Source organism: Lytechinus pictus, chromosome 10 (assembly GCF_037042905.1).
Source record: "Lytechinus pictus isolate F3 Inbred chromosome 10, Lp3.0, whole genome shotgun sequence".
In the NCBI taxonomy this organism is placed as follows: Eukaryota; Metazoa; Echinodermata; class Echinoidea; order Temnopleuroida; family Toxopneustidae; genus Lytechinus; species Lytechinus pictus.
In genome coordinates this window covers 5,793,660-5,814,687 of record NC_087254.1, presented here as the reverse complement: position 1 = coordinate 5,814,687, position 21,028 = coordinate 5,793,660, and the positions used below count along the sequence as shown (strand labels likewise).

Below are 21,028 nucleotides of genomic sequence, written 5' to 3'. Positions count from 1 at the left end.
TTTCGTGAATTGTGTGAATATTTTCAGTAAAGAAAATGTAGGTTTTCAACATTTATGGGGGGGGGGGTGGGGTCCTTCATTGCCTTTGAAACCCCAGATCCCTGCCCCAGATGATCATCTAATTCAGACCTAGTTCCCTCGGCCCCAAACAAACAAAAAGGACCCCCCGGGGACCCCCCCAAATAATAATAATAAAGAATAAAAACTTTTAGTCCGTGTCTGCAGGGGGAAGGGGCGTTTCACCATAATTTTTCATCTAATAAGTTGTCAGATCTGATAACTCTCCCTAATTTTGATCAGCTCTGAACTAGGTATATATGGGTATATATTTTAAATAAACCGTTTTCACCTCAGAATTGTTTGTCTCTCCGATCCCAAGTAAAAAAGTTCGGCCTGCTAGCTACGGACAAACCGGACGTGCGCTACGTGAAGCTTTCACGCCCTCTACGTTCAGTACCGGTACATTGTACACCAGTTTTATGCAAGACCAAGAGATCGGAATTGGAGATTTCTCACTTGGGAGTGTGTTCTTTGAGTTGGATACAGACACAGTCATATGTATACGTACGTTAAAATGTTGAATCCATATGAAAGAGTCTTTTATATATACTGTGTTTGATTGTTGATGTTAATTGAACAGTCGTGGGAGGAGTGTGGGTAAAAAAGGCTTGCAAAGTGGACGACGACGTTCCCGGCCACAGGCCGCACTGGCACTGGCAAGCAAGCGAGGCCCCGTCAACACGATTGAGTCCCGGAGCTTCGGCGCCGGTGCCGCTCGAGCGTCCGCTAATGTCGTTGAAGCATGCCATGATAAAAAAAAACGAAAAAAAAAAAAAAGTTAGACTGATAAATCTGCTGTTTCGGCATTTCCTTATTTTTTTTTGACATTTCCTGATTTTTTTGTCCTGTACTACAGCTACACAGACGGTAGACAGCTGGCAGCCGTCTGTTTCGAGGAGTTTTTTAACATTTTTTTATTTTTTAAATTTCTCCTCATACACAGACGGCTCGCTATCATGCAGCCACCATTAGGGGACTTACAATGCGAAATCCCCCCGTCGGGGCTCATCAATTTTTGTCTTTAATGAACTTCTGAAAATTAACGCAACCGAATTCCGAAATGCAAATTAATATTCCCTCTTGAGTCTTGGTAGGCACTTCAGTCGGGCGGGCGATCGCGCGGACACAGCGCTAGATGTAGTCTTTGTAGATTTTTGCATTGCAGTGAATGGCGAGCGCCTATCTAACACACACAGTTCGCTCCGCTCGGCACTTTGGCCGAGCGCTGGAGTTGCATTCGGCATTGCTCGAAAAGACAGAGTCAGTTTCTTCCTTTATTCCGCTGATTTTGATTGGTAAAAAATTCCCGCGGTTGCTTCGTACATCTTCGGTAAACATCGGAAATATACAAGACGGAGTCTCACTTACCTTCATGCGAGGGAAGGACCTAATATTCAGGTATTTATTTTTCTTTGCTTGAAATCACCTTCTTGTAATCATCGGATCCCTTGTAAACTCGGTCAGTAATAAAATTGTATATTTGAGAACATTTTGTGAAATTCTAATCAAATTTGGTCCGTAGAGAGTTTGCGAATATGAGCTTCAGTTTTGAGTGTCATGAGGTGTTTGTGAATCTGACTCGGCCGATCGAGCAGGGTTGTTTTGAGCGTATACGAACAGCTGTGAGTGACGTCATCCCCACTGCGTTGGGCCTGAGATTAGTCTTGGTATTCAGACACAGTATGTCTCAGCCGTTGTATATTTTTTTAAATTACGATTTGAGCTCTGTTAATTATGAAAATCAAATTGTTATTTTGAAAATAATTTTGTAGAATTCGTGTGAAATAAGTATTAAGAGCAAAACTGCAAGTAAACTTCAAGAATTTTGTTTGATATGTGATTTTTTTGTTGGAATGCGTCTGAATGTCTAGAATATGGTATTGTTAATGAAAGTCGTATTTTTGAATGGCACAGAAAGCTCCTTGCATGAATTTAATTTAGAAATAGGTTTACATACATGAGATGTGTTTCATGAATTTGATATCTGATTTATGGACCTTTGTTATGGTGTTAATTATTTAATTTGAAGATATTATGAAAAAGTAAGAGAAGACAATAATGAGGCAATTAACAGTGATGATGAGACATTGATAATATGAGACAATAAACATTGAGACAATTATAATAATTATTATGATTATAATGATAACAATTATAATTATAATGATAATTATTATTGTAATAATTATTGAGACATCAATTCTAGTATTTATTGACAATAATAATTATTACAGTAATCATTATTATAATAAAATAATTGTAATGATAACAATTATAATGATGTACTTTGAATTGTAATAATTACTGAGACAATAATATTAATGAGATATCAATGATAATCATTAGAATAATATTACTTATAATTAAAATAAATATAATTGTAGAAACAATTATAATTATAGTAATTATAATTATAGGCCTTATAATTAATGAGACAATAATAACTATTATTACAATAATACTAATTATTATAAAATAATTATAATGATAACAATTATAATGAAAGTTATTATAATTGTAATAATTACTGAGACAGTAACATTGAAAGGTCATCAATAATTATTATCATAAAAATTATTATGATAAAAAATAATCATAATTATAATTAAAGGCCTTATAATTATTGAGACAAATAACTATTATTACATTAATAATAATTATAAAATAATTATAATGATAACAATTATAATGAAAGTAATTGTACTTGTAATAATTACTGAGACAGTAATATTGATAAGTCATCAATAATTATTATTATTATAAAAATTATTATAATTATAATTATAATCATAAAAATAATCATAATTATAATTATAGGCCTTATAATTATTGAGACAATAATAATTATTATTTCAATAATAATTATTATAATAATAATTATTATTATGAAATAATATATTATTATGAAATAATTATAACAATAATTACTATGATAGTAATTATAATTGTAATAATTATTTAGAAAATAATATTAATGAAACAAAAATAATTATCATAATAATAATTATTATAATTATAATACTAATTGGGACAATAATGAAACGATGATGAGACAATAATAATATCAACAATTTTATTGAGACCATAATAACAAGACAATAATGAGATAATAGACAATTGAAATCAATCTGTTTTTATTTTTTTCTAGAAATCCTAAGATTATTATTTTAATTCTCTTTCTTTGCTTACAAATTATATTCATTGAAAACTTAATTTCTAATGTTCAAGCAAAGAAAATCAATATCAAGTCATGTTTACCCTGTGCACAAACCTACCACAGGGCAATTACCCCCGAAATAGGGTTAGGTTAGGTGTAGATTTTTGGATAGGAGTACAGTGTAGTTGTCGGGGGGGGGGGGGGTAATTGTCCAGGGTGGGTGGGGGGAGGGGGTAATTGTCCAGGGTGGGTGGGGGGAGGGGAATTGTCCGAGGGTGGGGGGTGGGGGGTTATCGTCCAGGGGTAGTTGCCCTTGAACCAAATAAATCATATGCCAATATGTCAAATCAATCTGAGTACTTTAAGATTTAAATAAAAAGCTTGTACAATTCCCCATAAGCTATGTATTATAAATGTGCCATGCCCAAAACAAAGAGAATAATAAGATTTCGCAATCTTCTTTTGTCCACAAAAAGGCCTGTTTTTTCATCACAAAGATGACAATAACTCGACTTCTAGATATCGGAATTTGAAAATTCAAACAGTTTTGTGAATCGTAGATATTGAGCCTCATTGTGAGCCCATCAAATATGCTGGAACAGCCTTTCCTAATTTTCACCTGAAGTGCCTACTCTTGGCATTAATTGCCAAAAAATGGGGAAAATCAAGTTAAAAGGAACAAAAACAGTGACTTACCTCGGCTGTCGCGCAACTTCACTGCCCTGTTTTATCCAAACTTAATACACATAAACATATGGCCATTGAGTCCCCTGTACAGATCGCGCTAGAACTTCGGTCTCTGTATTTGGTGAGTGAAGCCAACGGAGTTCAGCTGAACAACCAACATAACAGAGACTGAAGCTTTTGGTCTACACAGACGGATGACGGCCATTGGGCAAGAGTGGTGTAGCAAACAATTGCCGCTAGCGCTTAATTTTGGTCAATTGGTCATTTGGTGTCTGACTCTGACTCTGAGTTTGAGAAAGATTAAAGAAGGGGGGTGCTTAGTTAAACAAAGTTTTGCACCCTGGGCCTTGCTTCAGCATGTTTAGCTAACGACAGTTAAGCCTGAGTCATATTGATTATTTTGAAAACCGGTGTTCGACAGCTTTAATTTGATCGAACATCGATGCATCGAAATTTGAAGGCGGGGAAAATCAAGTCAATTTTTTTTTGCTCCAGCCGTCGCGTCGATGCACGCAATGTGACGGTATGCACTGGGAGTGTAAGCGTTGCACAAGCAGATGACGGAGCAAAGTTCGATTTTTCGTGTATTTTCCATGATCACAAAACACAAAAAAAGGGACCAATGCAGAATTCTTCCCAAAATATCTTAATGATATAAATTTGCAGAGGACAACATATAAGTTTAGAATAAAACAATGTTAAAGACGTGAATCACGCAGAGTCGATCCAAATTACTTTTGGTCAACTAGCATTCGCAGTCTAGACTCGCACACACTACAGCCCCGTAGGCCGTCCGCAGCCCCGGGCCGTAAACTCACTCTCCCGAAACGACAGGCGTGCTTGCCGGCAAACAAGTGCTGTACCAGCGGAGAGCGCTGGAACTTGCCTGAGTTGTAGTTGGATCCAAAATGAGCTCCAAATTGATGGGATTAAATATCATACGTAATTTTCTCTGGATGGTCATTTGAATTGGTATTCAATGCTGATATAACAATTGTGAGGAAATATTGTGGAATATGAGTTATGACGATGTTCGAGAATTAATCCTGATATGATTGATATTCCATTTTTTATTTGTTCAATAAATGTTGAATAATCACGATTTAATAATATTTTATGGCAATACTAAAAATATTGACAATGTCAGCGAAGTATGTTATGTTCATATGGAAGTATTAATACTGTCATTATTTTTATTTTTATTCCACCTCTGGACGTCTCCGAGAAAAGAAGCACAATGCCCTTGCGCGTTCGATGACATTTTTTCCATTCATGAATTTAGAGCCCAAAGTTGGGCACAAACGAGCTTCAAATTGATGGAAAAAAATATCAAACGTAATTTTCTCTGTTTTGTCATGTAAAATGTTATTATATGGTGATGTTACGAACTTGAAAATAGTTTCTGCATGTTGACAATGTTCGAGAATCAATCCTGACGTGATGATTTTTTTTAGACAATTGCACTCACATCGATCATGATGTGATGTCCGTCATTAAAAACGAAATACAAATGTTTCATATCAAGCCATAAATTCATATTAATAATTATCATATGAAAATTATTGTTAACTATTACGATTAAATAATGTTCTATGGTCATGATATTAATATTGTCCATGAAAGCAAAGTTTATTTTAACTTTGATCGCGTCAATTTTCTGGTTTGATTAAATGCGCTTGCGTGATCGATGGCGTTCATGAATTCATTGTGCATCAATTATCTCAGCACGAGCAGACAAGTAAGACTCAAACTCTGATCGAAATAAACTTCAAATTAATGGAGAATAGGCATCATAATTACACAATCGGTTTCATTTTGGGGGGAATATAGATCAAGTACTGTAAGTAGTGATCAAGTTAGCCATTACTGTTTATTTTGATGATTGTGTGAACCAAACGTTACAGTTAACGTTAGACTCTAACGTTAAGTTAGTCTCGATATCTAGATCTAGGCCTAGATCTACTCCTAAATTTTGCTTATTATGATGGGGGGAGAAGGAAGAAATAATAAAGATAAATTTATATTAAATAATGAAATACAAATCAGCTTAGGCCTACCACCTTTCAGAAAAATATGCTAGAAGTGGAAAATAGAGAATTTTGATGACAAACGATCGGGATCAGCCAGGTTCTTGACATCGATTGCCGTCAGATACAGCTGAGCGTGTGGACACGCCAGCGGATTGGCTGGCACGTTCGTACGCTCAGCTAGCTGCGCTGATGGCTATCGAAGAAGAACCTTGCTGATCCTGATCTATATGTCATCAAAATTCACTTTTTATTTTTGGGAAAGGTGGTAAGCTGAATGTGTTTAAATGTATCTTTCTTATTTCTTCCCCTTTACCCTCGGGGGGGGGGGGGCTTGACAATTTTGGCAGGGCTGGGGAACTTCAGATGTCTCGTAACGGAGGTTATGAGCGGAGCTGGGCGGCTGCTGAACTGAACTTTTGTCATTCCGAGTATCTAGAGAACTGAAAATTAGGTCTGAAAAAGGGGGTCATCAAAGCGGCACATCCCTGTACCATCAATATATGTGAGTGCCCCCCAATCTATAAATAGATAAATATCTACTCTATAAATAGCCTTTTCATTTTGTTGGAAATGCAATTGATACTGTGAACTGACTGGGTAACTTTTCCATTGCTAACAGAAGTGTATAATTTCAAATGACCTGAAATATCATTCATCATGATGATCCTTTTTTATACATGTAGGTTATGGCTGTCCGGCAGCTGAACACGAAGCTGTCTGTTGCTCTAAGGACTCATATATACGGCGTGAAACAAGTCCACAAAAATGGTCTGTCCCTTGTATCTTCATGTCTATTGCAGGTATAGTAAATCATTTTGACTTTCATGATTGAAATATTCATAGGGAAACTGCTTTTGTGTATTTCATTCTATTCACTTTATTTTCCACAAGTTTGATAAAAACAGCAATTAAATATGGTGATCAAAGTTAATATGAAATACAGAGAAGTTAAATATGTAAAAGAGAAAACAAATCATGAGGGATTAACAAAGGCAATATTGACCTGTCATGGTCAATCCACAATTCAATTTGCAGTATTCCAGTTTGTCAGTCGGTCTTTTGGAATGAAAGATATCCTCAGTTTTTCGCAACTTGCTCACGAGACTAGTAGGCAGTAACATTGTTGATGGAGTAAAGATGTGCAAGACATTTTTTTTTCTGTGTCAGGTTCATATTATATGTTAATCACAATAGTAAATACTAGGAAGACATTTTTATTTTAACTATGTTTCTCACATAGGGCTGGGGTATGACTCGCCTTAAATGATGTTTCTACAATACATAGGTTTTTGTCTCACCTGCATAGCAGAGTGAGACTATAGGCGCTGCTTTTCCGACGGCAGCGGCGGCGGCGTCAACATCAAATCTTAACCAAATATTAAGTTTTTTAAATGACAGCATAACTTAGAAAGTATGTGGACCTTGGACAAAAGGGTTATCAGGTATTACTGAATATCCTGCCTGAGTTTCAGGTCGCATGACCAAGGTCAAAGGTCATTAATCGGGTCCATGAACTTAGACCATGTTGGGGAATCAACATCAAAATCTTAACCTAGGGTGAAGTTTTTGAAATATCGTCATAACTTTGAAATTATATGGACTTAGTTCATGAAACTTGGCCATAAGTGTAATCAAGTATCACTGAACATCCTATGTGAGTTTCAGGTCACATGATCAAGGTCATTTAAGGTCAATGAACTTTGGCCATGTTGGGGGTATTTGTTGATTTACCATCGTAACTCAGTATATTGGTCTAGTTTATAAAACTTGGACATAAGAGTAATCAAGTATCACTGAACATCCTGTGCAAGCTTTAGGTCACATGACCAAGGTCAAAGGTCAATGAACTTTGGCCATGTTGAATAACCATCAAAACTTCGAAAGTGTTAAGATGATAAGATCTAGTTCATAAAACTTGGACATGAGAGTAATCACTGAACATCTCATGCGAGTTTCAGGTCACATGACCAAAGTCAAAGGTCATTTAAGGTCAATGAACTTTGGCCATTTTGGAGGTAACTATTAGATTGCTGTCATAACTTTCAAAGTTTATAGATATGAAATGTGGATATAGGGGTAATCAAGTATCACTGACAAGTCTTAGGTCGCATGATCAAGTTCAAATGTTATTTATTGTCAATGAACGTAGTATTGTATCATGAATGGTGTTTTTTGTGAATAATTATGTTATAGTAGTTTTCAAAGTCAGCACTGCTGCAATATTGAATCGCGCGATGCAGGTGAGACTGCCAGAGGCGCTCCACTTGCTTCGCGCGATTCAATACAGCAGCAGTGCTGACTTTGAAAACTACTATAATATAATTATTCACAAAAAACACTATTCATATAATGATACAATACTACGTTCATTGACAATAAAGAAAGGGGGTGGGGTTGTCAATGCTATCTTTTTGGAAAAGATATGGTAGGAAAAGAAATATCTGGCATTGTATGACACCTAGATAGATCCTTGTCATTTGATTGGTTGTTTAATAGTGATCATTCAGCCCACGTGACAATGACATCATTATTTTGGATCCATAAGATGGTACAAGTAAAACACATCTGTGTTTGCAGCGCGACAATCACCAGACCACGCTCGCACTGCATGCACTTTTGCATTCATGAATGTCAAATAACAAGGATCTATTTTTAGGTGTTATATATAAAACAAACCATGTTTTTTCCATTTGTGCAATGGACAGAATACTTATTTGGTGATAGATGAAATAAATGATCAATTCAATGGATCATTTCATCTATCAGTTCATGTATTCTGTCCATTGCACTCTCATTATTTGTATAATGATAAAAATATTTGTATAATGATAAAAATGTGTTTCAAATTTGTGCAGTGCATATCCCAATTTATTTTTTAAACAATATACCACCATGCCATGAAATGAAATTGGCACCTATTTGTCACTTCTGTCTGCCCATTTCCAAGCAAGCAGAAGTGAAAAATAGGTGCCAATTTCATACCCCCAAAAATTAACAGAACATGATTAAGAGTCGAAAACGCAGCCCCACTAGCATTACCAATTCATGCTGGCGAAAAACGGCCAGCATAAATAGATAATAACAAGACCAGGATACAGTGAAAAGGTTAGAGGTTAGGCATGTTGTATAGTCTTGTGTTGTACATGGCTGTATGATGATGATGTAATGATGTTGGTTACATGTGTCACTGTATCCTGGCCTTGTGCGCTCGGCTGCCTCCAACTGAGGACTAGCCGAATCTCCCTTATAAACCTGTCCAGAGTATATGTGTTTTTATCATTGTTAGTAAAAGTTGACCACGTCTTGTCAGTCTTGCCATCAGGCCATGAATATTGATGACTTATTTGAATGAGATACATGACCCTTGCCCTGTCCTCCAGTCTTACATGCATATTCATTCTTGACAGTCAGAAAGCTTTTATTATATCCTATCCATTGATCACAGGTGAATGGGATACCCCGTTACTAGGTTCACTAGAAAGAAGCATTCACAAACCTAAAACCCCCCCACTAAGGAATTCTTTTCATGTCAACCTGTTATATACATTACAATGGGTGATATTTACACATTGTTTGGACTGTCAATGGTATGGAAAGAAAGTGAAGCAGTCCGTTTCAATACAATCAATTGTTGAATGATAGTAACTTTGAACTTGGACTTGTGTCTTAATTAATCAATGCCAAAATATTGTGATATCGACATGAAAAAAACTTCTACCAAAACATTCAGGGACCATTGAATCGTTGTTTTTTCTTCAATTAAAATTTCAATCGATTAGGTATCAAGCACCCTCTCTCAGTAATGAATGAGTTTATTTTTCTTGTGAAATGGCTATTTGGGCATTTTATCCTACAAATATACAAATTTAAAGGCCAATTATCCTCAAACTTTGATCATTAAATTATACATAGTTATAAAGGGGAGAGAAAATTCATGTCATAATGTTGACACTGCTAATGTTTTTAATTACATAATGCAGGCGAGACTGCCAGAGGCATTTCACTTGTTCAAAATATGTGTGGTTTGGTGATCTTTACTTTGTTCAGAATCATGCAGTGTGGTCTTAAAAACTTGCTGTCAATTTTTTCATAGTTCATCAAAATTTATTCGGCTGTTAGACTTTGCTTTTGTCTCACCTGCGGTAGTTCATAAAACTTGGACATAAGAGTAATCAAGTATCACTGAACATCTCATGCGAGTTTCAGGTCACATGACCAAAGTCAAAGGTCTTTTAAGGTCAATGAACTTTGGCCATTTTCAAGGTTATTATTAGATTGCTGTCATAACTTTCAAAGTTTATAGATATAATATGAAATGTGGATATAGGGGTAATCAAGTATCACTGACAAGTCTTAGGTCGCATGATCAAGGTCAACTGTCATTTATTGTCATTGAACATCATTATATGAATTGTGTTTTTGTGAATAATTATGTTCTAGTAGTTTTCAAAGTCAGCACTGCTGCTACATTGTACATGTATATTGAATCGTGTGATGCAGGTGAGACTGCCAGAGGCGCTCCACTTGTTTAAGTTGTTTGGTTGATTTAACAGCAAATTAACAAGCGTGTTATCATTCGAACGGTAATCTGATGTCAAGTTTTAAATTTCAGAAACGAAGATCTACTCTGATTTCTTTACCTTTCTTTTGTTCAATGTTTTGACATTTTCCCTGATTAAAGAGGCTGAACAGACTGTCGTTCAGGCACCATTACATAAAGGGTCATCGATCTCTGAATGACATTGACCAATCAAAGTCATTGTTAAATTCAAACATGTCTTTCATCTTTACAATCCATTGAAAACGTTTGTTATGTGACCTTGCACTAAATAAATAACATTTGTATGTGCAGTATTCTGTTGGTTTGATTATACCAATTACTTTGTCTCGAGAATGCTCTTTTGCATCCGACTGCAAGTAATTTTCCATTTCATGTTGTTCCTCCAAACATCTCGACATGGCATCTCGTAGTGTCCAGCCCTTCACAAGTCATCCACAACGAGCAGCCATTATCAGAAACAACAGCTTCAGCATGAGACCACTGCAACAGCAACAACAAAGCCGATATCAACAGCAAAGGCAGCATCCACCGCGACAAAAATTCACCTTGAGGACACTGAATCATCTCCAGAAGACTTTCACAAGCCTCAACCTGGACTCAATGAGAGAGTAGAAAAGGCTATACAGAGCACGGTGGACCAGGTTTCACCATGCCCTATTGAACCTAAAGATGGGAATAAAGTTGAGGTGACGGAGGTAGGGGCGGAAGAGGACGTGAGGTGGAGAGAGCAGACCGTCAAACTCTCAGAGCTACCTTCAATTTATATGCAACTATCCAAGAGCAGATTGACTGGTAAGTATCTTGTGAATGTTCCACAGGGTGTGGAGGAGGTGCACATGCTATGTGCAGGCAAGCTGATGTGTGAATATATCTGTGTTTCTGAATAGTAATATTTACCGTAAGTGTATTTAATTGTAATATTGTTGACACTTAAATAGTTTGTAAAGCCCATGGCAACAAAGTTCATAGATCTAAAACTGTCAAGTTCATTGTCAAATTATCTGCCTTGAATTGCATTTGTAAAACCATCTACATGATATTTCATAGTTTTCTCTTTTATTTCCAATGATCACTGTGCAAGTTGGAATCGTGTTTTTAGACTAGTCAGGAAATAATGATCTTTGTTATGTTGCCAAGTTTATGTTGACATTTCATTGAACTCTCATAATTTTCTAATGTTTTAATGAATCAGGTCTTGTAGTTATATCTGCCTTAGCTGGCTATGGCATTGCCCCTGGTGTGTTTGATGCTACAACGTGTGCATTAATGGGACTGGGGACGTTTCTAACCTCCTGCTCTGCAAATACTATTAACCAGGTAAATCAGATCTCTCTTTTCTTCCATTTTTTCTTTGTTTTCATTCATTTGCCAACTCTTAAAGAGAAATTCCAGTACTTGCAGTAAACACTGATTTCATGAGAAAGTCTGTAAAACCAGGCTTAATTGTCAGTATATCATCGAGGATCTAGATCTGGTACAGTTACATAAACTGAACTTTGTGAAATCTTGAAATCTACGCTGAATAATGTTCAGACTGAACTTCCCCAACACAGATAAGCGCACGTGGGACAGTGTATAATTATTGCTCTGAGCGTCGGGCCCGACGCTCTACCCGAATCCTGTGCTTATTTGCTGATTTCTCAGCAATTACACAATTTCTTCAAGAATCCTTTGGCACATGCGTTTTATTTATACAAACAGACACTTTGGTGGTCATTTCACTGGATTCTGTACGAACTCATTTTGATATCGTTACCAAAACTAGCATTTACCTTTAACCCTATCTGTCCCACTAATATATCTAGCATGAATACATGACAGTGAATGCTAGATAAATAATGATAACATGTAGATTGGATTAGGACCCCTGGGTTATTTCATGCAAATTATCAGCACCAACAAATGTTCATTCTCTGACAGTTGCCATAGTAACACCTTCAGAGGCCATTACTTCTCAACCAATCAACAATCTCAAATTTAGTCGGCACTGCATGACAGATGACGATGAAACCCCCAACCTCCTTCGTCTTGCAATGAGTTGCAATAGATTCGGTCAATTCATTTAATCACAATTTTAGTTGGATTTGAATCTGTCACAGTGGGATACTGTGGATAAGTTCAGTTTCTTTACTACACATGATTATTTACATCTCGGACTACACAGCATCAGAAAGACATGACTCTATCTTGAACACGGGTCTGTCAAGTAGATTTGTAGATATTGATTAGATGTGACTTCCATGCTTGTACTTTTGTTTTAAAATATGATGATAAAAAACTTTGTTTACGAGAGAAAATTATTTATTCTTTTGATTTTGATCTTCTTCATGTCAGTTTTGTGAAGTGCCATATGATTCTCAAATGGCGAGGACAAGAAATCGTGTGCTAGTTAGAGGATTGATCAGGTAGGTTTGTCTCCAAATCTTGTCTTTGGTATATGGGGAGAGATGATGAGATAAAGCTTAATTGAGAAAATGATTTGATTGTATTTTATAATCCTGTTTATCTGGCCTTCATTTATCCAGACGTTTGTATGGGTCCAGCTAAGCTCATCACTTTGAAAAAGTTGGCCCCACTGAAATTAGTTGCCAAGTTGTCCAATGGGATATGAATTGATCGTGCAGCGATTGAAGATCAGATCACTATATTTTTTGGTCAAATGCTTGTATTGTATCGTCTTAATTAATACTTCATTATCATTTCTATATGATTTGGAGTTATTGAAAGTATACACATTTTTGTAGCATTTACCAATAGCAGTGCAATGATGCTAATTTTAAGCAATTTACCTGATGTTTTCTTGCACTTTTCCTTTGGGGAAAAATAAGTATGGTAAGATTGATACTAAGATACAACAAATCAATTCAAATCATAGTACAAAACATTGCAATAATTTGTTATTCAATACAAACATTTGTCAACAAAATAGTGATCCTTTCCATCATTGATTCATACCTCATTGGACAACTCGGCCCTGTTTTGGCGGGGACGGGTCATCCAAAATGCGGAGTTAGGTGGTACCCTCTTTAACCAGCCATGTTTCTCATCCAACTATGAACATACATACATGTACCGAAAAACCACATGTTTTTGTTGTTGGTATTTTCATCTTGTACAAACAAAATGACATCAATAATTCAAACGTCACCCGTGACCCCAAAGAAAGATTTTACAAAAATCAGTTGGGTGCTGGTCATCTGATATATGTGATCTGACTGATTACTTGTATTTAATCCGCTACTAACTTTGATGGTCATGTAGACACACAGCTCTAAAGGCCACCGCACACCTTACGACTGTTCGCGATCCGATTTTCGAACAAATCGCATTTTTCGCTTTTTTTCTGAAAATGTGAATGGAACATATCATTTTATTTGAGGTTGAAATCAATTGAAAGAATACTAATATAACCATTTTGAAAGATTGCAAGCTTTTATTTTTGAGTAAAGGCCAAATTAGTTTCAAATCGTACAACTGCTATGACGTCATTACGACTAGATATTGAATTCGCTTTTATTCTAAGGAGGATGATAGCATAGTCACAGATTTGAACATAGGTATTCGTATGATGATTTAGAACATTACACAGTAAGATATTCCAAGTCTCAATATTAGCATCAAATTCTACTACATTTTATTCTGAAATCGAGTCGCCGACCAGTCGTAAGGTGTGCGGTGGCCTTAAGTCATTTGCCTGTACACTGTGTACACTGATGAAACATTCTCACTGTCTTACTGTGCAAACAATTTAATAAATACCCTACTTTATTTAATAAGACCATTCCATCACCAATTTCAATCTTATTCATATTTTCTTACAACCCCCTCCATGCAGTCACCTTTGCATATCAGCATTTACTAAACCTTTTGTAATTACCGTATATTATTCCATATGCCTTAAGGCCACCGCACACCTTACGACCCGACTGGTCGGCGACTGGCTTGCGACTGAGTGAGGGGAGATGTGACGTCACGGCTCTTGTCAGCTTGCACATCGCAGACCGGTCAGAGACAAGTCGCAAGGAATATCGGAAGGATTTGACATGTCGAATCCTTATGACTGGATCACAAGCTCAATCCAACTTCCAGCCAATCAGACAGTAGAGTTGCACGACGCGTATACGCAGTAGTAAGCGCACTTCCTCAGTTGCTATGCCAAAAAGCAAAAAGCGCATGCGTGAGTCGCAGATCGGATCGCAAGGTGTGCGGTGTCGAGGCTTATGACTACCTTGCGATTCATTTCCCCTCACTCAGTCACAATCCAGTCGGGTCGTAAGGTGTGCGGTGGCCTTAATAGATATTGTGGGTGCTCTAGGTCCCAGCCTCTACACCAATGAAGCATCATCAATCTTCAGTGTACAAATTTAATAAAACATATACTTATATGAATCTTATTATGTTCCCTTGCAGCCCCCTCCATGCGTTCACCTTTGCCTCTGTCGTGGGTATCTCTGGTGTGGCTCTTCTGGCTACTGCAGTGAACCCGCTAGCAGCGGCTATCGCAGGGTCATCCTGGGCGCTCTATGTCCTAGCCTACACGCCGATGAAGCGTTACAGTATAGTCAATACGTGGATTGGCGCTGTGGTCGGGGCCCTTCCTCCAGCCATCGGTTGGGCTGCGTCATGTGGTACACTGGGACCTGGTAAGTCTTTCTTCATGTTATTGATAAATTTAGCAAAATTGCTCTACAAATTAATAATAAAACAATAATGTCATATCTAACTATGATCTCAACTTCAATTCTACATAAACTGCTCTCCCAGCAGTAATATGATATGTTAGTATTACCCCTATCCATTCTAAATGTTGAGCACCTGGCTAGAGCTAAACTAAGAGTAATTGTTTCATGCCCACCTTAAAAAATAATAGAAATAAATCTATTTTGGGAGTTACAATTAAGATATAAATTTAGAATTGATCAGGTTTGATAGTTTGAATGAGAAACATTTCATCTTTTCTGGAAGAATAAATGTGATTTAAAACTCAAATTTTAGGTTAAAATATCATTTTACAAACTTCGAACATTTCATTTTTTTATACAAATTTCCTTCCAGGTGCTCTGCTCATGGCTGGCTATCTTTACAGCTGGCAGTTTCCTCACTTCAACGCTCTCAGCTGGAACCTCCGCAGCGACTACTCCAGAGGTGGCTACCGCATGATGGCCACCACTGATCCTGGCCTGTGCCGTAGGGTAGCCCTGAGGCACTGCTTCGGTTTGATAGGTCTCTGTACCCTGGCACCCGTCTTTGACCTCACCACGTGGACCTTCGCCGTGGACTCGCTACCCCTGAACCTCTGGCTGACCTACCTGGGGTACAAGTTCTACAGGGACGCTGACAGCAAGTCGGCAAGACAGCTCTTCAAGTTTACGCTGCTGCATTTGCCGCTCTTGATGCTCCTGCTGCTGATCAGCAAGAAGGAACTCCATGATTGGGACAAGAATCCTGCCCTTCCCGAAGGCTTGCATCAAGTGACGTGATGATGATTGCCTGCTCTGCTGTCCTAGCGTCTCAGCAGGGCCAGTGAATTGATGATGGCATGATCTTCATCTAAACGTTTATATGGTGTGCCTTAAGCGGACGAATCATGTACCATGGATCTAAAGGTCATGTTCCAACGGAGTGCATTCAGGAACGTTCAGCAATTTTTGTGTTTGAGAGTGGGAAGTGCAAACTGCAGGATTGAATCTCGGAGTACAGTTCTACTTCTCTAGCAAATGACTGCGGGCTCCTGACATGCCCTGAAGACCATTTCATGAAAGTTGTCAGCAACAACAAATTGTCATCGTCCGACAGTTACTGTAGTAACAGCCAGGTACGAGTTCCTCTCCGCCAATCACAATCAAAGGAAAGTTAGCAGATCTGACAACTTGTCAGATGTCATATGTGTTTATAAAATGTCTCCCTGGTGTTAAATTAAATTAACACAGATGCACACTAAGGTATGAACTATTGATTATGAATCTGTTCAGCACATATTGCAATGTTGCATTTTTTGCTGCATAGACCTTTTTTTAAGTTTCCACAAATTTCTCCTAGCCATATCTGCCCCTAAAGCTCTAGAACAGCCAAGTATGTCAATCTGAACCTGTTCATATTTGTCTAAAAGCTACAAATAAACATAGATTGCCCTATTTTCCCATTCTTGTTAAACAATCCAAGTTCTTTTGTATTCACTCACACATTTTGTGTGCATAAGCGAATCATTATTTTTTCAGATTTTCTTCATTAGCGTTGAATAGGCTCACTTTGTCTAAACACTCCTTATTTATATGCTGTATATTCCTCTTAATTGTTTATTTACATTCACGGCAGATTAATTTTGATCAGTGAAAGGCAAAAAGGAATTCAAATTTCATTAGAAACAAACCTTGATGCTTAATTTATTTGTGTTACCCCACCTAACCAAAGTTTGATTGCTACCTCATGGTTTTAATGGGAATCCACAATGCCTTTATTACCTGATTTCTAGCATATATATTCATCATGCAGAATTTTCAGTAATAGTGTATGTGTGGATTGCCTTTTTTACTGGAAATATCTATGCATGTGGGCATATTTCGAACAAAATCACTAAATGGGGTTAGCGGTACCCATGCCTCAACCTGTAATTTTTTTTAAAATCAAAGTATCTGGTGCCGTACCTCATTAAGTGTTTCTGGTACTCTGATTTTCAGACTAGCTTCAGTAAAACGTTTGCAAATATTCCCATTTTTCAAACTTTTTGAATTGATCCTGTTAAACACATGCATTATACAGCAAAAAGGATCCTCTTTTGTCAAATAAGCCAAAATATGGCTGTGAAAATCAAGATTTTTTAAGCCAGTCTGTCATCTTACCCTTCTGAAGTCTTTATTAATGCGATAACTTTAAATGAACTTAACCTAGGCACATATAATTTGGTGTGTATAATACTAGTATAGATCCTACCAATTCTATTGATTTTGAGGTCAGAAGGTCAAAGGTGAAGTCGCCACCTCCCACTTTTCTTTCTTGACAGTAACTCCATTTTCCACGTTACAGATGGGCGTATTATGTGCTCGCCTTAGCGACACTTATTTGATGTGTGCAATAAAGAAATAGAGATTTGATTTTCATTTGATAGTACAGTGTAAGATATTAAGATAAGATGTAGAATTTTGATATTTTTTATATGATTTATAAATCACATTTTCTGCTGTGTCTACCCACCTGTGTGTGAAAAGGTACAAATATTTCTGAAATGTTTTCATTAAAAAATTAAGATTCTTATCTTAACCCTATATAACCCTCAACGAATCGCGCGATATTTTTTTTGACCGCGGCGCTCGCTGACTTTACTTTCAAGTCTTGCGCAATTGAGACCAATTTTGCGTCACCCGGGTACGTGGTTCCGAAATTACGTAAGTGCACGTCAGACCAAAATTGCTAAAAAATGTGGTTTTGTGTACAAAGTCAATGCAAGTTGTGTTTTCAACCGACATTCATAAATGTATGATTATTTTTAGTTTTGCTGGTCTAAACTTATTGTATGCATTTTATGATCTCAGAACTTTTGGAGCTAGAGGAAAAGTATTATTTTGCATGAATAAGCATTATCACTTAATAGCGATTCGCATGAAGTAAATTACTATACAATTTTGTAGATTATGTCCTAGGCAACCCGCGCGATCTAACCCCCCCCCCCCCCCCCCCCTGGCCATATGAACTCCCAAAATATTGTATTGAGTGTGCCAGTCTTTAAATCATTTTGAACGTAATTACAATTACTCAGAAGATGTAAATATTTATCAATATCTTTTGAAATAAAAAATATTGTTCTTGATGGAGCATAATTCTGAATTATATAACATTGTCTTGTCTTTGTATAAAATGACTGTACAGATTACTACAAATTTAGCTTATTCTGGATTCGGTGCTTAAGTTCATTATACCCACATAATCAATGAAGAAAGTACACAACTTAATAGACAAATATTTACATTTCATTGTAATATTTATTTCATAAATGAGTTATAGAGAAACTGACATTAAATCTTTGAATGTATAGGATACATTTCAAATATAGGGGAATAGGAGAAAGACATTTAGTGGAAGAGGTGTGATGAGAACTCAAAGAGAGAATGGAAGAAAAGGGGGGGGGTGAATATGAGATAGCTTGGTGCTATAAAAATTGAATGCCATAGTGAACATAAGTCTCTAGAGAAATCACAAGTGGAAAAACAAGATGATTTTATACATAGAAGGTAAATCAGGAGACGGATGTACAGTAATTCATGTTGGAACACTCTCGCAAAATAAAAACTACGGTATTGCCACAGTATTCAAATAGAAGTAATCCATATACGGGCATTTTCACGGTAACTGACGTTACATGGCACAATGATGGGAGTTTGCATTTGTCGTTTTAGAGATAATCATACACACAATGAAAATGTGCCGTGTAACGTGAAAATGCCCATATGCTGTTGGCAGGTCAAATTTATTGTTGAAATTATTATCTGAAGTTTCCGAAGACAGAGTTGTACGGTTTGTTTAGGAATAATTCCAGATAAATGTGCCATACTTGGCAAGCTGTCATCTTGGTATATGGGGATAAGGTGTTAGAAAGCTGACAAATCACAACTGCTATGGTACGGTTACAGCTTCCATATCATAATAATCAAATGTAGTTATACTCCTGCACCTGAATAAAAGCAAGCAACTTGTTTTTCCACTCACAAGTTATTTTAGAAAGACCCAACTGCATTTACAACATAAATAAAAATATATGAACACAAGTTTTTAAGGTCAAAGGAACTGTTATCGTCAAACAAGCACTCTTTTTAAGACAGCAATCCAAATTCACATAAATAATATATTCTCGATAAAATTTATATACTATTTCACTTTTGGTTGTTGAACATTTAGAAAATATGATATCTGAATAGATTTCAGAGTATAATTCTTAACTTTATTATAAAATCATCTATAGAATATATTCAGGAATGCCTGCCAAAGAGCAAACACTTATGACCAAATTAAATTTCTTTTCTAGGTGGTATTAAAATCTCTGATATCAACAGTGCATAGATATACGTACAAAAGGCACAACGATTTAGAATATTCAAGGTGTTTTTTTTTTTCATTCAAATCCTAGGAGTGACATTTGAATGGCATCTTCGATGGAATGATAATATAATGGCAATGTTTGAAAACGTTTATGAGTACATGTACATAAATTTTGGACGGATATGTGATACAATACATTTATGTGACTGCATGTTAAGTCACGTTGAATAAAATTTTAAGTTACTTTGCAAATCATCAAATAACCACCTCAGTATCAAGGTTCTGCAAAATATATACATATATCGTACATTCAGTGAAATGCTGATCTATTCAACAAATCTCCCAAATACTGCAACCGCTTCAAAGTTAATCAAATGAATGTGTTTAAGAAGTACAGGAACTCCACATGAAATTCACTTAATTTGTCTATTTTTTTATTTCTATGTATTTGTGATCAATACATTGTTTGACATCATGCACAAAACTTACTGGAATGTTTCTCATTCAAAAGTCCTGAAAAATGCAGTTACAAGGAGAGCATTTCATGAAATGTTTTATCAGTGATTTTCTGACTAATTTGCTCTCTGCCAATCAGATGCATGGATTTGCAGTAGCTTAGAACATCCATCAGCGAAAATCACTGACAAAGCTTTTCATGAAGTGATCCCGAGGTCTCTCTTTCAGTAGCTGCCTGATATAGTTACATGAACAACATTTTGTTGTAATTTGATCTGAAAATATCAAGATTTGCAACGGGAAACAAGAAGATTATAATTGGGTACTAGGATTGCATTGGTAAACATAATGGTATGCACACTGCACATGAGCTTGTGCTTTAGATGCGGTATATCTCTACCTAATAGGAGTGTGGCTACAGTCCTTTAGACCTGGAGAAGCAAGGCCACACCAGCCAAGGTCCACTTGGCAGCCTTCTCCTTGGACTTGAGGTTGAAGGTCCAGACAAAGGTTGGACCACGTTGTTTAGTCTTGTAGACGGGACACTCATAGATGTTCCTGGTGTCCTGCTTGTCCACAGGGATGGCCTTGATGAAAATGACTGGCATGTTGGGCGCCAGCTCCTTCAGCCTGGCATCTGCGATCATGTTGGTCTGCGTGTCCCAGCGGGCTCCTTCCATGAAGAGGCCGTGCACGTAGGAACCTTCCCTGGGGGCACTGCTGAAGTCCTCCTTGTTCTTCTTGGTGACGTCGCACTGCAGGCACATCTTGTCCAAAGGCCACTCGTTCTTCCTGGCCATGGACTGCATGATGGCCGTCAGGAAACTCTGAGGGTTGAAGAAGCCACCGAGCCAGACCACGTTGGGGAGGGCGAAGTCCGCGGTCCATTGCTCCAACTCCTTGATACGCTGCAGGAGATCGGCATACCAGGCTGTCAGACCAAAGAGACTTGGGTAGGCTCTCTTGACCCAGGTTGCTGGGATCTGGTCCAGGAAGAGGGCATTGCTTAGGTCCTCCATATCTGGTGTGATGGTCAACTCACCCTGG

The 21,028-nt window shown here is 37.1% G+C and overlaps 2 protein-coding genes across 4 annotated transcripts in view; one reads left to right on the top strand and one right to left on the bottom strand.

Annotated features, from left to right (window-relative positions):
* The first annotated feature begins 472 nt into the window (after positions 1 to 472).
* LOC129269650 (protoheme IX farnesyltransferase, mitochondrial-like) lies at positions 473 to 18,446 on the top strand. 2 transcript variants are annotated; one of them, XM_064105181.1, is made up of 7 exons: positions 473 to 564; positions 6,618 to 6,734; positions 10,906 to 11,287; positions 11,688 to 11,812; positions 12,830 to 12,900; positions 14,906 to 15,138; positions 15,551 to 18,440. In XM_064105181.1, exons 2-7 carry the CDS (start codon positions 6,621 to 6,623, stop codon positions 15,973 to 15,975), a joined length of 1,350 nt encoding a protein of 449 aa, XP_063961251.1. In that variant the 5' UTR covers positions 473 to 564; positions 6,618 to 6,620; the 3' UTR covers positions 15,976 to 18,440. The 2 variants fall into 2 exon arrangements, with proteins under 2 accessions (XP_063961251.1, XP_063961250.1); XM_064105180.1 differs by lacking the exon at positions 473 to 564 and adding an exon at positions 1,219 to 1,458 and having other exon boundaries at positions 15,551 to 18,446.
* A 5-nt stretch (positions 18,447 to 18,451) lies between these two features.
* The window catches only part of LOC129268998 (dynein beta chain, ciliary), a 66,920-nt gene continuing 64,343 nt past the window's right edge, over positions 18,452 to 21,028 (bottom strand). For both annotated transcript variants that reach the window (XM_054906449.2, XM_054906450.2), the window contains one exon: positions 18,452 to 21,024. In XM_054906449.2, coding sequence (XP_054762424.2) covers positions 20,407 to 21,024 — 618 coding nt within the window. In that variant the 3' untranslated portion in view covers positions 18,452 to 20,406. The remainder of the gene's footprint in view (positions 21,025 to 21,028) is intronic.